The following is a 14,066-nucleotide window of genomic DNA, read 5'->3' as shown; positions in this document are numbered from 1 at the left end:
AGAATGGGGAATGATGAGGAGAAAATTCAGAGGAAAAAAGTATTGCTAATGATTAGGAGCTGCCCAGAATCAGACAATTCTTTGAATAGTACCTTTGGCGTTAGAAAATAGCCTCTGAGGGGCGGCCAGGTGGCTCAGCAAGTAAGAGCATTGGCTCCAGTGTCGGGATGACCTGGGTTCAAATCCAGGCTCAGATACTCAGCACCACACCCAGAGATAACTGGCCATGTAACCTTGAGCAAGTTACTTAACCCTGATTGCTTAAAAAAAAAAATAGCCTCTGAATGGAGGTCTTCAGACAGAGGCTAGTTAACACTTGTCAGTTTTATGTAAATTATTGTTCAACTAAAATATAAACTACAAAATATGGTACTTAAAGTCTTTCAGAATAGTTAGAACTTACCTTTTTTCACTTATTTCACATTATTTCTCTTGGCACACCCTATGCAAATTGTCATGTTTGCTATTTCCTGAACTCAGCCTCCCATATCCTTTGAATGTTCCCCAAGCCTGGAATGTACTTCAACCTCACTCCCTAGTCTTAGAAATCCTTAACTTCCTTCCAGGCTCAACTAAAAGGTGGTCCCTTTCCCTACATGAAACCTTTCATTTGTCTTTAGTATTCTCCATGCCTAACATATACAAATGCTTTTTTGAACTGATTTGAATTCAGGGACAGGTTAGGCTAGGTAATCCCTGAGATCTCTTTCAGTTCTGAGAACTTATAGCTATGATTATATTCACTTCACACACACATACACACACACACACACATCCTATGGATTGAAAGTATAGGGGGAGTTCCAAAGTCCTTTCTATCTTACAGTCTTAGAGAGTTGCCTAGGGACTGAAGGATTAAGTGACTTAACCCATAGTCACACAAATAGTATGTGTCAGAGGTAGTGCTTGAGCCAAAGTATTCCTGATTCCAAAACTGACAGACATTCTATCCATCATACTATGCTGTCTCTCTTGCCTAGCATTGAACCAGGACCCATTTCAGGGATATCTGGTCCCCAAAAGGGTACAAACTATTGCCATGAAATAGAGTAAAAGCTTGATTAAACTGGCACCCAATTACCAAATGAGGTAAACCTCAAAAATTTCAAGAATTCAATTTTTACAGAACCTTATTTCTCTTAAATTCCTATACTGACTTTGAAATTGTGTAGAATAAGTTCAATTCTTTCTGCACTTATGGAAATAACTTCACTAAAGTGTACTTTGCTATGTTGCTACTGTATGGAAGTGGTCTTGTATTTTCTCTCTCTCTCTTTTTTTTTTTGCTTTTTGGAGGGCACTTGGGGTTCAGTGACTTGCCAAAGGTCACATGGCTACTAAGTATTAAGTGTCTGAGGCTGGATTTCAACAGGTCCTCCTGACTCCAGGACCAGCACTCCATTCACTATGCCACCTAGCTGCCCCTCTTGTATTTTCTCTTGCTGGTGGAGCAAAAGCTCTAACAGGTTCTATCAAGCTAGGAAGGCTTCAAGTACAAATCCAGAGGTGGACTCTATAATCTCTATGTTTGGAATAGGGATAGAGATTACATCTGTGATTTCAGTGGTATTAGACCATTGCTGGATTAGGAAACTCCCTCTGCCAATAAGGCAGGTTAAGTGAGTTTACCCCAGGGCCACACAAGCTAGCATGTTTCAGAAGGAAGACTTGAACTCAGGCATTCCCAAATCCAAGGTCAGCTCTCTATTTTACTATTGTGACCTACTTGGTGTGGACACACTATTTGACCTCTAGGACAAAATACAAACTTCTCAGCCTGGTATTCTATTCCAACAATTTGATTTGATTCCAACCTGCCTTTGCAGATTTACTTCATATTACTTGTCTTCATGCACACTCAATTCCATACAAAATGGACTACTTGACTCATCTCAAACTTGACTTGCCACCTCCTATCTCCATTCCTAAAATGTCCTTCATTTTCACCTCCATTCTGTAGCATCCCTAGCTTCAATGAAGATTCTGAGCAGGTGCCACATCAATGGACAAAGCCTCAATCTCAATCACTAGTGTTCTCTCCCACTTCAAATCATCTTCTGGTTTGGGGTTTTTTTTAAATCTGTGTCATTATATAGCCCAGGGCTTCTTAAACTTTTTTCTACTCATGACTCCTTCAGCACTTCTTGAACTGTGGCTCACCTGATTATATCCCAGGCCCAGATAATATCCCAGATTATATCCCAGATAATGGGGAAGAGACCAGTTCATTTCTTGGAAATAATATGCCCAGTACCCAGCAGAGTGCTCCATCATATAAGTACTTTTAAAATATTTGTCAGAGTGAACTTGCGTTAGCTGAGAATCAGTTTAGAATGGCTCATCTATGAGATCTGGCCATATAGTGATGAAGTCTTGACCAGAGTACCCATAGTAGAGGGTTATGATTTGTTTCATTGGTGGGAGTATACTCACACTAGAAATTATTAATCTTTTTTTTTTTAAAGCAATCAGGGTTAAGTAACTTGCTCAAGGTTAAATGGCCAGTTATTTCTGGGTGTGGTGCTGAGTATCTGAGCCCAGATTTGATCCTGGTCATCCCGACACTGGAGCTGGTGCTCTTACTCCCTGAGCCACCTGGCCTCCCCTAAGCAATTGGGGTTAAGTAACTTGCTCAAGGTTACACGGCCAGGTGTTTCTGGGTGGGTGCTAAGTGTCTGAGCCCGGGATTCGATCTCCAGGTCTTCTCAACACTGGAGCCGGTGCTCTTACTCACTGTGCTACCTGGCCGCCCCCAAAATTATTAATCCTTGAAGTATTTAAGCATTTAGTTATCTAACCAGGCACAAGGACCAACTATTAAAAATTTATATTCAGAAAAACCTGGCAAGATTTAGTTGAACTGATATAGAATGAAGTAAACAGAACAAGGATAACAATTTATACAATAATTTACAATAATGGCAAGGACAACAACTGAGAAAAACTTAAGAACTGATTATTGCTGTGACCAATCATGATTTCTGAAGACTGGTGACAAAGTTTTTGTCAGAGATATGATAAACGAGAGACACAGAATAAGATGTACATTTTCAGGAACCACCAATGTGGACATATGTTTTGCTTGAGTCTATTTATCTGTTACAAGGAAAGAATCTTATTTGGGGGAGGAGGGACCACAGACAAGGAAGTTGGTGGGTAGCAATAATAATACAGATAAAGGAAAGAAAAGAGAATCACTGAAACATTTGAAAATGAAGAGGATAGAGGAAAATTCAGAAGGGGGCACAGACAAGCAGGGAAGTTTTGTTCTGATGATGGTACATTTAATATATTCTTTAAAATACAACAAACTACAAAATTAGAAGTCCATGGTTTGATAAAAAAATAAAATGTAGCCACACTTTTACATTCCATAAAATTCAATCAATTCACAATTAACTCTGCTATCTACACTAATGGGTGAACAAAAGGTACAAATAACATCAAATATAATATTTATGCTTCATGAGTTTTTAGAATGGAGGAGATAATTATTAAGTTAGTGTTGTTGAAGGGCAGGTTTGGAACCTGTGATTTCATCTGGATATAGAGTAACGGAGGAAGGGACTAAATCTAAATCTACTTGGTCCTCTACAATGTCATGTTGCCTTAAGATGGTGACAGGAAGAACATTAGACTGGGACAAGAGACTTGAGGTCAAGTTTTGGTTCTGTTGTTTAGTCTGTCACAAACAAGTCACTTCAATTTTACATGAGGGAATTATCAGAGAAGAAAGGTTCAGAAAATGTACCTTCCTCTCCTCACTGTAGAGATAAGGGACTATAAATGTGAAATACTGTAAACACTATTGAATATAGTCAATGTGTTACTTTTGCTAAACTGTTTTCCTCTCCTCTCTTCCTTTATTAAAAAGGAAGAGTAGTGTAAGGAGAAGGGATATATTCACAAATGAATGTGACTGGGGCAGGTAGGTGGCACAGTGAATAGAGCACTGGCCCTGGAGTCAGGAGCACCTGAGTTCAAATCCAACCTCAGATACTTAACACACTAGCTGTGTGACCTTGGGCAAGTCACTTAACCCCAATTGCCTTGCCTTCCCCCCTCCAAAAAAAAATGAACATGACATAAAAACAAAAGATATAAATAAAATAAACAAAATAAAATGAAGGTGTCTACTCATAGCTGCAAATAATTTACAATTTGACCTTATTTTTTATTTAAAGTCAGGATCTGGTTGGTCCTCAATTTGTCACAATTACTCAACCAAGTATTGAACAAATGCCTACTATGTGCCAGCCATCTAGTTGTAACAGACATCCTAGAGAACTTCTACACTGGTCTGGTCTGATGGATAAGAGACTGGACCTGGCTTCTAATCTCACCTCAGATACTAGCAAAAAGTGTCTCCGAGCCTCAGGCATCTCTCCAGGAGTTTTATCTGTTCAATTTGAAAGGAGTACAAATTTGTGAAATCACAGCTCTTTAATAGGATTACTGAAATATATGGTAAGGCTTTCTCAGATAACAGAGATTTGTCCAACAAACCCAGCTTAAAGAACGAATGCCCCAAGAGTTCAACCTTAATAGAATCGCAGCACTTGAAAAAAGAAAGGAACCTTGAGAAATTGTCTAGTCCAGCTCTCTTCCCTTCCATTTCACAGATAAGGAGATTGAGGCAAGAAGAATGACTTATTCCAAGGTCACAGACCTAGGTACAACAGATTAATTTTAGTAATTAAATCTCAGGTTTCTTGAGTCCTGGACAATAATCATTCTGTATCTGGCTACTATTCTCAGGGAAAACAACATTTAGAAAATGAAAACACCATGAAACATCAATGACCAGACCCAAATGGCAGAACAATTCCAAATTTAGGGAAATCTACCTCTTAATCTAAAAAATTAGTCTTACAAAGAATATAGGGCTCATAGATTCAGAGCTGGAATGGTGCTGGACCAGCCTGCTTATTTTACAAAGGAGAAATCCGAAGTTAGAGGTAACTTTCCACAAGGTCACACAAGTACTGTCAGAACTCACATTTGAACACAAGCCTCATGACCCCAGAAACAATGCTTCTGCAATAGATAGTAGTTAATAATACTGAAGCTTACATTAATATGGAACTAAACCTTAAACCACCATATGTAAATGAATCATATTTTTGTTAAACGTTCTATTGTATCTCTCTTTGTAATTGGCCTGTGGCAGGTCTACTGAGCAACACAGCAACTGACTGACTGATGGAAGATGAGCAGACATGGATAGGTGGTAACCTACAAGGCTAGGAGTCCTTATATCAATGAGATGAGATGCACTGAAGAATTAAAATTTACAGAGTAACTGAGCACATTACATGCCCTCAGTTACAGCAACCAAAAGCAAGGAAATTTCTAAATAACAGTATGTGACATCAGAACTCTTACAAGGCTGAATTTGGCATTAATCACCCATTAAGATAGTTCACCTTTTCCCTCATTGTGAGGCACAATTTGCACAACACAAGTTTTCATTTAATTTTAGTGGCTAGAACTTTAACTGAAACACATATATCAAGTCACTTAACTTCTCTAGGCCTCAGTTTCCACATCTGTAAAATAGGAAGAACGAGCCTTTCTGGTCTCTTCTGGTCCTAGATCTATAATGATCCCATCCTAAAATCCTCAATCAATTCAAGATGTACATTTTCCAGATAAGAGATAATAAATGGAGAGAGTGAAGAGTCATGATGGTTTGCAACATAATGTGTAAATACAGACTGACACAACTTCTGGATTTCCATTTCTAAAGATTCTCCTAGTTACCTGAGAGGTCAAGAAGAGAAGAGAAAAAAAAGGAAAAAAAAACCTGAGACATACATATTGCCTTTGTTATTCAAGTACAATGGAATTGGTGATTGAATGTTCCAGGCCATGCCACTGTCTCCAGGGTTGTTACTTTCTATTTCATCACTGAAATACAGGCAGACATTTAAGAAGGACAATATCCACCAAACTGAAAATCTCCTGGGACAGATGAAACAGAATAGAGGACAAATCAAAACTGAATGAGAGAGATAAACTTCTGTCTTGCTTAAAAAACAATTGAATCAGGTCAAATGAAGTCTCTATTTAGGCAACATTGTAGAGTGATTTTTAGCGTTACTGTATCAAACCCAAATACTTTATAAATATTTGGTTAAATTGTAGATGTTAAATAACTTTCCTAGGGTATCACTGCAGAAAAATAATAGACCTAAGTTTGTTATACTGGCTATGAAATTCAAATATTCTAAAGAGTTTTTTCTTTAATTTGTTCAAAAGTTTCCATTTTCAGATAAAACTTAGACACCTTTTCTTTAAAAACCATGCATTCAACAGATTCCTACACAGTACTTAATGATGGTGAATTTTTTTCTTTTCTTTTAATTTAAAAATTAAGATTTATTGATGCTTTTTGTTTGGTTTATACCATGGACAATTATTTAAATAACCTCTACCCCACACCATTTAACTAGGCTGGTAACAAACAAAAATATTAACAGTTACTACATTTGACACTGAGTAGTCCCCTACCTGTCATAAGGGAAGTATGTTTCATTACTGATAGTAAAGTCTACAGTTAATACAAAGTCTATGATAAAATTCTTTGGTGTGCCTGGAATTATTTTACTTTGAGTACTGCTGAAAACTAGATTTAGATAAACCTAATATAGAGTTATGTGCAGGTGTACATACACACATACACATATATGTGGTCATGGTATTCCCTGTATTTTAGTGGGATTTAATCTATATATGTACACACAAACACACAGGCACAGGTGCGTGCACATACCCTGTGCATATGTATCCAACTGAAGTTTGAAGCCATGTATAGAGCACTGGATCTGGAGTTAGGAAGAACTAGGTTCTCATCTTTCCTTAGATATTTACTGGTTATGTGACCATAGGCAAGTTACTTCACATTTCAATTTCCTTATCTGTAAAATGAAGCCAATAATACCTAGCTGTGTGAGGCAGTGAATAGAGCCCCAGATCTAGGGATAGGAGGACCTGAGTTCAAATCTGAACTCAGACTAGCTGTGTGACCCTGGGCAAATCACTTCATCCTGTTTGCCTTAGTTCTTAGTTGCTCATCTGTATGAGGAGCTGGAAAAGGAAATGACAAACTACTTCAGTATCTACCAGGAAAACCCCAAATGGGGTCAGGGAGAATCGAACACAACTGAAAAGACTCAGCAACAACCACCTACTTCACAGAGCTGTTATAAAGCACAAATAATACAAGCAAAACATTTTACAAACTTTAAAATACTATACAAATAATAGTTATTATTAAAATACTAATTACACTCAGGAGTTTAATATGAAAATCTCAGATTTCCCCCTCCCTGTCACACACATACACACCCTCTCCAAATAAATTAATTTCTATCATTAATCTTAAGTCAAGAACAAATCAACAGAACAATACCATCTTCACTTTAGGATTTACAAAACACTTTCCCACACTATTATCTCCTCTGATTCAGGAGGGCCCTGTTTCACAAGGCTCTTTACAAATAAGAAAACCAAAGCCCTGAGAGGAAGAAGTAACTTGCTGAACGTCCAGATACTAAGTAATTGACAGAGCTGGGATTAAAAAACAGGTCTTCCGACTCCCAAGTTCAGTTCTTTTTAACCGCATCCCACTGTTTGATGATGCAACTTTAATGAAAACTGAAGATGCTGACAGTTCAGAGACATATCCTTTCAATCTCTAGGGAGAAAAACCAGGGGTTGCCTTTCCTAGAGTTATGTCTACTTTAATCTAAAATGCCAAACTCTTTTATCAGCAAGCATGAGACAGCAGCTTTTCAAATGAATTAACTCAACTTTCTCTCCTCAAAACTTCAATTCTCAGAGGAACCAGTTCTTTCTGATTACAGAATTCTTCTCACTGCAACACTCTACCTTGCTTGCTATCTGATCTGAGAGCCTAGAACACATAACATTAAAGCCAGAAGGGATATTAGATGCCATGTTATCTGGTAAGTCTCACTTTACAGATGAAGAAACTGAGGCCCACAGTGTGGTTGCTGACTTTCTCAAAGCCAGACAGTAGCAGGGTACAGAATGGAACCCAACCCTCCTGCTTCCTAATTCCTTTCTGCTACAACAAACCTGTCTGATACTTCTATCATCGAACCAGGCAGCCACTGGGTGTTTTAAATATGAATGGACAAGAAAGTCATGGTATAGCAGATAGCATGCAGGGCTTGGACTTAGAAGATGTGAGTTCAAATCTCACTTCAGAAACTGTCGAGTTCTGCAACCCTTAGCAAGTCATTTAACTAAGACCTATTATTCTAAAGCAAAGGCTGTGATCTGGTGGAGGGTGTTCCCATCTATAGGGAGTTTCCTAGGAAATTAAGATCCTTTGTGTGTGCCCATATACACTGTGTATGTATGATTACCCACTTTTAAAAAACAACAATTAATGGACTTGCATTCACCTCTTGAACACATAACAATGGGCTTAAAGGCACTTTTCTCACAACAACCCTGTGAGATTAGTAGAGCATGTAATGATATCCCAATTTTATGAATAAGAAAACTGAGGCTGAGGAAAGTAAACAATATAGCTCTAGGTCACATAGCTTATAAATAGCTTAGCCAGAATTCTAATCTGGCTTTTTTGACTCTCAGCCCAGTAGTCTTTCTATATCACACAAGTTTCATTGCAGCAAATTTCTGTTTAATGATAACAGAAGGTGAGAACCAGGCCTGTGAGTTCATTGCTAGAGGAACTACCATATGTGTAAACTCCCTCAACCAATGCAGCCTGACACTTTCTCTGGTACTGTATAGTCTTAGAAAGCTGTTAGAGGACTGAGAAATTGAGGGACTGACCTAGGGTAACACAGTCAGTATGTCAGAGATGGGATTTGAACCCATGTCTACTGGCTTCAAGACCAGCTCTCTATGCACTACACTACTGCTATTGCTACATTTGTAATGATATTAGAATTAAATTGCATTCCATCATCAAAATTAGTGATGCATATAATCAGTCAAATGTAGATGACAAGAGAAACCTGATACGGCCTTATAAACTTCCTAAATCAATTAACTTAATCTACAAAGGCTAATTCACAATCAAATCATAGAATCTGATTCTGTTTATAGCTGATAGAGACCTTGAAGGTCATCTAATTCAACCACCTTATTTCACAGATAGAAATTAAGGTGTAGAAAAGGAATGTGACTAGTCCAATTTCACACCAGTTGCAATAGCAGAAGATTCAAATCCAGATTCCCTTGCTTCCCAACTGAATGTTCTTTCCACTATATCATCCTACCTCCCAATTTGTGATTACTCAAATATTTTGTTTTCAATTTCTTATCAACATAATTGAGTTGAGGTGATGAGCCCCTTTGTTGAAATTACCAGTTTCTTGGTTTTTGACTTTCCTCTTATTCCCCTACAGCTTTTAGCCCAGCAAATGAAGGCTTTAATCTAAAATGCACACTTAATCCCCCCAACCAAAAGAAGATGGAGGAAAAACATCACAAATAAAATGAGGTTAGAAAACAGAAGTGTAATTTAATTTAAGTTAGTCCCCTGTATCAAGTAATGGTGGTCAAGGAAAAAGATGAAACAGATCACTGAATGGAGAAGTTGGACATTTTCTATCATAGCCTACAGTAAGCACTTAATAAATGCCTATTTACTGATGACTTCTGAAACAGATCTTTTCCGCATAGCTTTAATAAGTATATTAGAAGTTCTGTGAATTTTCAGATAAGATACATCTATTTTCACATGTGACCTCCAAGAAATGAGTGAAAATGAACTGGCTTTTGGACACTGCCAAAAGATTATGGCCATCCCTGCTCTCTCCTTACTCATATGTAATAGGTAGCAAAGTGGATAGAGTACCAGGTCTGAAGTCAGGAAGCCTAATTTTCCTGAGTTCAAATGTGACCTCAGACACTTTACAGCTGTGTGAACCTAAACAACTCACTTAACCTTGTTTGCCTCAGTTTCCTCATCTGTAAAATGAGTTGAAGAAACAGCAAACCACTCTTTTATCATTGCCAAGAAAACTCCAAAAGGGGTCAAGAGAGAGTCTCAGACACAACTGAACAATAACATATACAAAAACATAAGTACATGGATCTTAGGTTCACAGACTGAAGGTTTTGAGGGTCTTTACTAGTCCAATCCTGTCATTTTACACATGAGGAAATTGAGGCCCAAAGACTTAAACCTAAGTACTTGAGTCCAAATTCAACACTTTCCCACACACCATACTAGAGTTAGGACCAATATAATACTAGCTCTGACTCATCTTCCTGGATGTCATATAAACATGGAATCAGGTTCTCATCTCTCAATATCACTGTTACAACTTTATATTTCCACTTCATGTATAATAGTTCCAGCTAAACTGAATTACTCATCATTCCTTTCCTGTCTACATGCCTGTTTTTACCCATGTAGTAAACCATGCCTGGAATATTTGCTTGTCTCCTCCTACTGAAATGCTTTCCTTCCTCCAAGGCTCAATTTAGGTCCCCCAGAATAAGAAAAAACTTTCCCATCTCATATCTTTCAAACCACAGACATGGATCTCTCCAGTGAATTTATAACTCATATTACTGTTATTGGTCCAGCCATACTGGCCTGCTTGCCATTCCTCACACATGATATTCTACTCTTGCCACCATATCTTTATGACTATTCCCCATACCCAGAATGCACTCTCTCCTCATCTTTAACTTTTGGAATCCCTACTTTCCTTCAAAATTCAGCTCAAGTGTCACCTTCTATATAAAACCTTTCCTGATTCCCCAACTCCTAGGATCTCCCCTCCCAACACTACTTTGTGTCCACTTTGAATGTACTTCAATTTGTTCATGTTGTCACCCACATGAGAATGTAAGCTCCCTAAAGGTAAAGACTTTCGCTTTGGTCTTTTTATCTTCTCACTTGGCCCAAAGCACTGGCACACAGGTGCTTAATACATGTTTAAAGATTATCTTATTTTCCCTTCTAGATAGTAAAGTTCTTGAGGGGAGGGACTTAATCTTTTTTCCTCACTGTATCCTACTTTTATTGAAGTCCTGAAGAAAAAAAAAACACCACTTCTTTAATGGAAATAAAATGCCCTTTTTGTGTAGTCATGGGATCCCTGTGTTGAGTGAAATAAAACTGAAAATTTAGAGGTTATTCAGAGTCATCATCTACTGTCTCCCGTGGTCTTCATTTACAATCTTGCACCAGTCTACTTTCTGTAGATATAGGGATATGTAGACAGTAACATTTACTCACAAATAAAATGGCTCTACTCAGAAAAAAACTGTATCACACTCCAAAATCATATCTCCCTAAACTCACAGATGCTCCATTGAAAAAAAAAAAAACAAAAACCAGACCATAGAGTTTTAAGGACAATGGTCCTTCCAAAAAAGGGAAGCATGTCCCAAGTACAGTACACTAAAGCATTACTCATCAGATGATGTGTCATTCACGAAATCTGCAATTCTCCTCTCCCTTAAATACAACTTTATTTTGTACTTAAAAATGCTTATGTCAGGTAGATAGCACACTGGATAGACTGCTAGCCTGGAGTCAGAAAGACTCATCTTTATGGGTTCAAATCTGGCCTCAGACACTGGCTAAGTGACCCTCCTCTGTAAAATGAACTAGAGAAGGAAATGCCAAACCACTCCAGTATCTTTGCCAAGAAAACCCCAAATGGGGTCATGAAGAGTCAGGCAAGACCGAAAAACAACAAAACAACACAAAATGCTTATCACGTGAGTTTGTATACTATAGTCATCTGTGTATCATGTGCCCCAATTCACTGTAAGTAACCTCTCTGGACCTCAGTTTTATCATCATAAGATCACAGATCTAGATTTGGAGGACCCCTTAGAGGACATGGGATCCAATCCCTTCATTTTACAGAAGAGCAAAGTGAGGACTGAGAGGTTAAGAGACTTGCTCAAGGTCACAAATAGGCAGGACACTGAAATTTGAACACAGGCCATTTGGCTCCAAATCTAGTACTCTTCCCACGGCATCTAGCTGTATCCCAACTGTCCAATCTCATATCAAGTGGATTCACCTAGAAAACCTCAATGACCTCCTGTAGTTCTCAGCCTTTGGTCCTGTGAACAAATCCCAAGAGAATTCAGGGATTGTGTCTTTTCTAAGGTTTTAATTTCGCAGAGGCCAAGCATAGGGCTCTGGCACAGTCAACACTCAAGTGTTTGCCAAGCAAACGAACTGGAAGAGATGTATATAGCTCTGCAGAGAAAGTTACTTCTTTTTCTGTATTGGTTTGTACTTCATGCACCCATTCTGTACTAATGAAGCACTTACTATGTACCAAGCACCCTGCTAATCACTGGGGATACAAAGACTTTAAAAACTAAACAAACAGTCCTTGACCTCAAGGAGCTTACATTCTACTGGGAGTAAGCAACATGTATACATATAAGTGTGCACAGACAAAGTATAAGAAAGTAATTTGGGTGGCACACTGGGACCTAAAGTAGGAGGGGGAGGAATCAGGAAATAGAAGATGGTATTTTTGAGCTGATCTTTGAAACATAATAAGGCACTTTAAGGCAGATATTGGATCCCAGTCTCTGATCATCACCAAAGGGGTTTTTTTAAGTTCAAACAGAGCAGATGTGAGTTGTAGACACAGTATGCAAAGGAGCACACACAGATAGTTGGGAAAGCCTTAGGGGAAACACTACACAAGAGGATGGAGAGTTAGCAAATGGAAGAGAAACCGCTATATAAGTTTCCCTGCTGTTCCACCTGCTCCACAACAGCATCCTGCAGCAGCACCTGAAGAGACGCCACCTGCCACTTTCTTACCTTCAACCAGCTCCTCCAGGCTGGTGAGTTTCCGGCTGCCATCAATGGTGTAAATGGTTCGGACTCCCTGAGGCAGGTTCACGTTGTCTGATAGGGAGCGGGTAAGCTCCATGAGGAGGGCATCGAAGGACCTAAAGCGATCGCTGGAGATGGCATATACCAAGCCCTTGAAGTACCTGTCCCCATTCCGGTAGAATCGGGCCTTCTTGGCTTTCTTTTCGGAGCTTAGGGCCTGCAGGGTCCGGGTGCGGTAGAAACTGCAGTGGGCACTATGTGCAGGGCTCGGGATGAGCCCATTCCCCTTGGGGCCTGAGCTGCTGCTGCCCCCTGAGGAGCTGGGGCCCCCTCTCCTGGAGCCTGGACGCTGCCTTTTGTCCCTCTCCTCAAAATGTTCCAGCTCAATACTCCGTGTGTTGGCCATTGAAATGGTAGGAAAGCCCCTAAGCCTCTCACCAAAAATATGCCAACCTCAGACACTAAAGTCACAAAGGAAATGGGATTCAGCACCCTGTCTGAAAGCACCCTAAGGCTCTGGGGCCCCTAGGTCCAGCATACTACGCCTCTCTCCTGGGTGATGGCTTTGAGGGGTGTAAACGGAGCTGCAGCCAAATAAGCGAGCCTGCCTGGCTCAGGATGCGGCCCTGCTCTACAAGTGCCAGCTGTGCCTGGTGGTGCCCATTGTAGCCTCCCTCCCAGTCTCCCTGACGCCCCCACACGCATACACAATACTCCCCAAAGCCTCCTAACTCCCGCTGACTGCAACAGCCTCCAGAGAAAGGAGGCAGCTCCGAGCAAAGCTACAAACTTCCGAGACTGGCCCCCAGCTCACTGCCCTTTGCTCCCCCTGCCCACGCAGGCACACACACAATCACACACAATGCTCCACGGGGTATTGCAAGCTACAGCTGCTGGCTAACGACCCTGCTCTCTCAATTCGCCGCTCTTTGGAGAGGAGGGGAGGGAGGGGAGGGAGTCCTAGGAGAGACGCATCCAATGTGCCCGCGCGCGAGCGCGTCACGCACCCCCGCCCGCCCCACCGCGGCCCGGGGACGCCCGCTCTGCCTCCCAACCCCCGTGCTCTGTGGCGAGCGGCTACCCGGCGTGGTAAGCGCCCCAGGGCCTCAGACCACCCCGGATATGCCTGCGGGCCGCGGCCTGACCCACCCAACCTTCACTCACAGCCCTTCCCTTGGGGCGCGTGAGCCGGGGTGGTGCGGGGGCGAGAAAACCGCTAGTGCAAGCCTAG

The 14,066-nt window shown here is 40.4% G+C and overlaps 1 protein-coding gene across 2 annotated transcripts in view; it reads right to left on the bottom strand.

The window, feature by feature from the left end:
* Positions 1 to 13,854, bottom strand: part of DCLK2 (doublecortin like kinase 2) — a 224,841-nt gene extending 210,987 nt beyond the window's left edge. For both annotated transcript variants that reach the window (XM_069105496.1, XM_069105495.1), the window contains exon 1: positions 12,821 to 13,854. In XM_069105496.1, coding sequence (XP_068961597.1) covers positions 12,821 to 13,241 — 421 coding nt within the window. In that variant the 5' untranslated portion in view covers positions 13,242 to 13,854. The remainder of the gene's footprint in view (positions 1 to 12,820) is intronic.
* Positions 13,855 to 14,066: the final 212 nt, after the last annotated feature.

The sequence above is a fragment of the Petaurus breviceps genome, unplaced genomic scaffold (genome assembly GCF_028583685.1).
Source record: "Petaurus breviceps papuanus isolate PSGF00001 unplaced genomic scaffold, PetGlider_PUasm1.0 76, whole genome shotgun sequence".
Classification (NCBI taxonomy): domain Eukaryota; kingdom Metazoa; phylum Chordata; class Mammalia; order Diprotodontia; family Petauridae; genus Petaurus; species Petaurus breviceps.
This window is presented reverse-complemented; position numbering and strand designations above follow the sequence as displayed.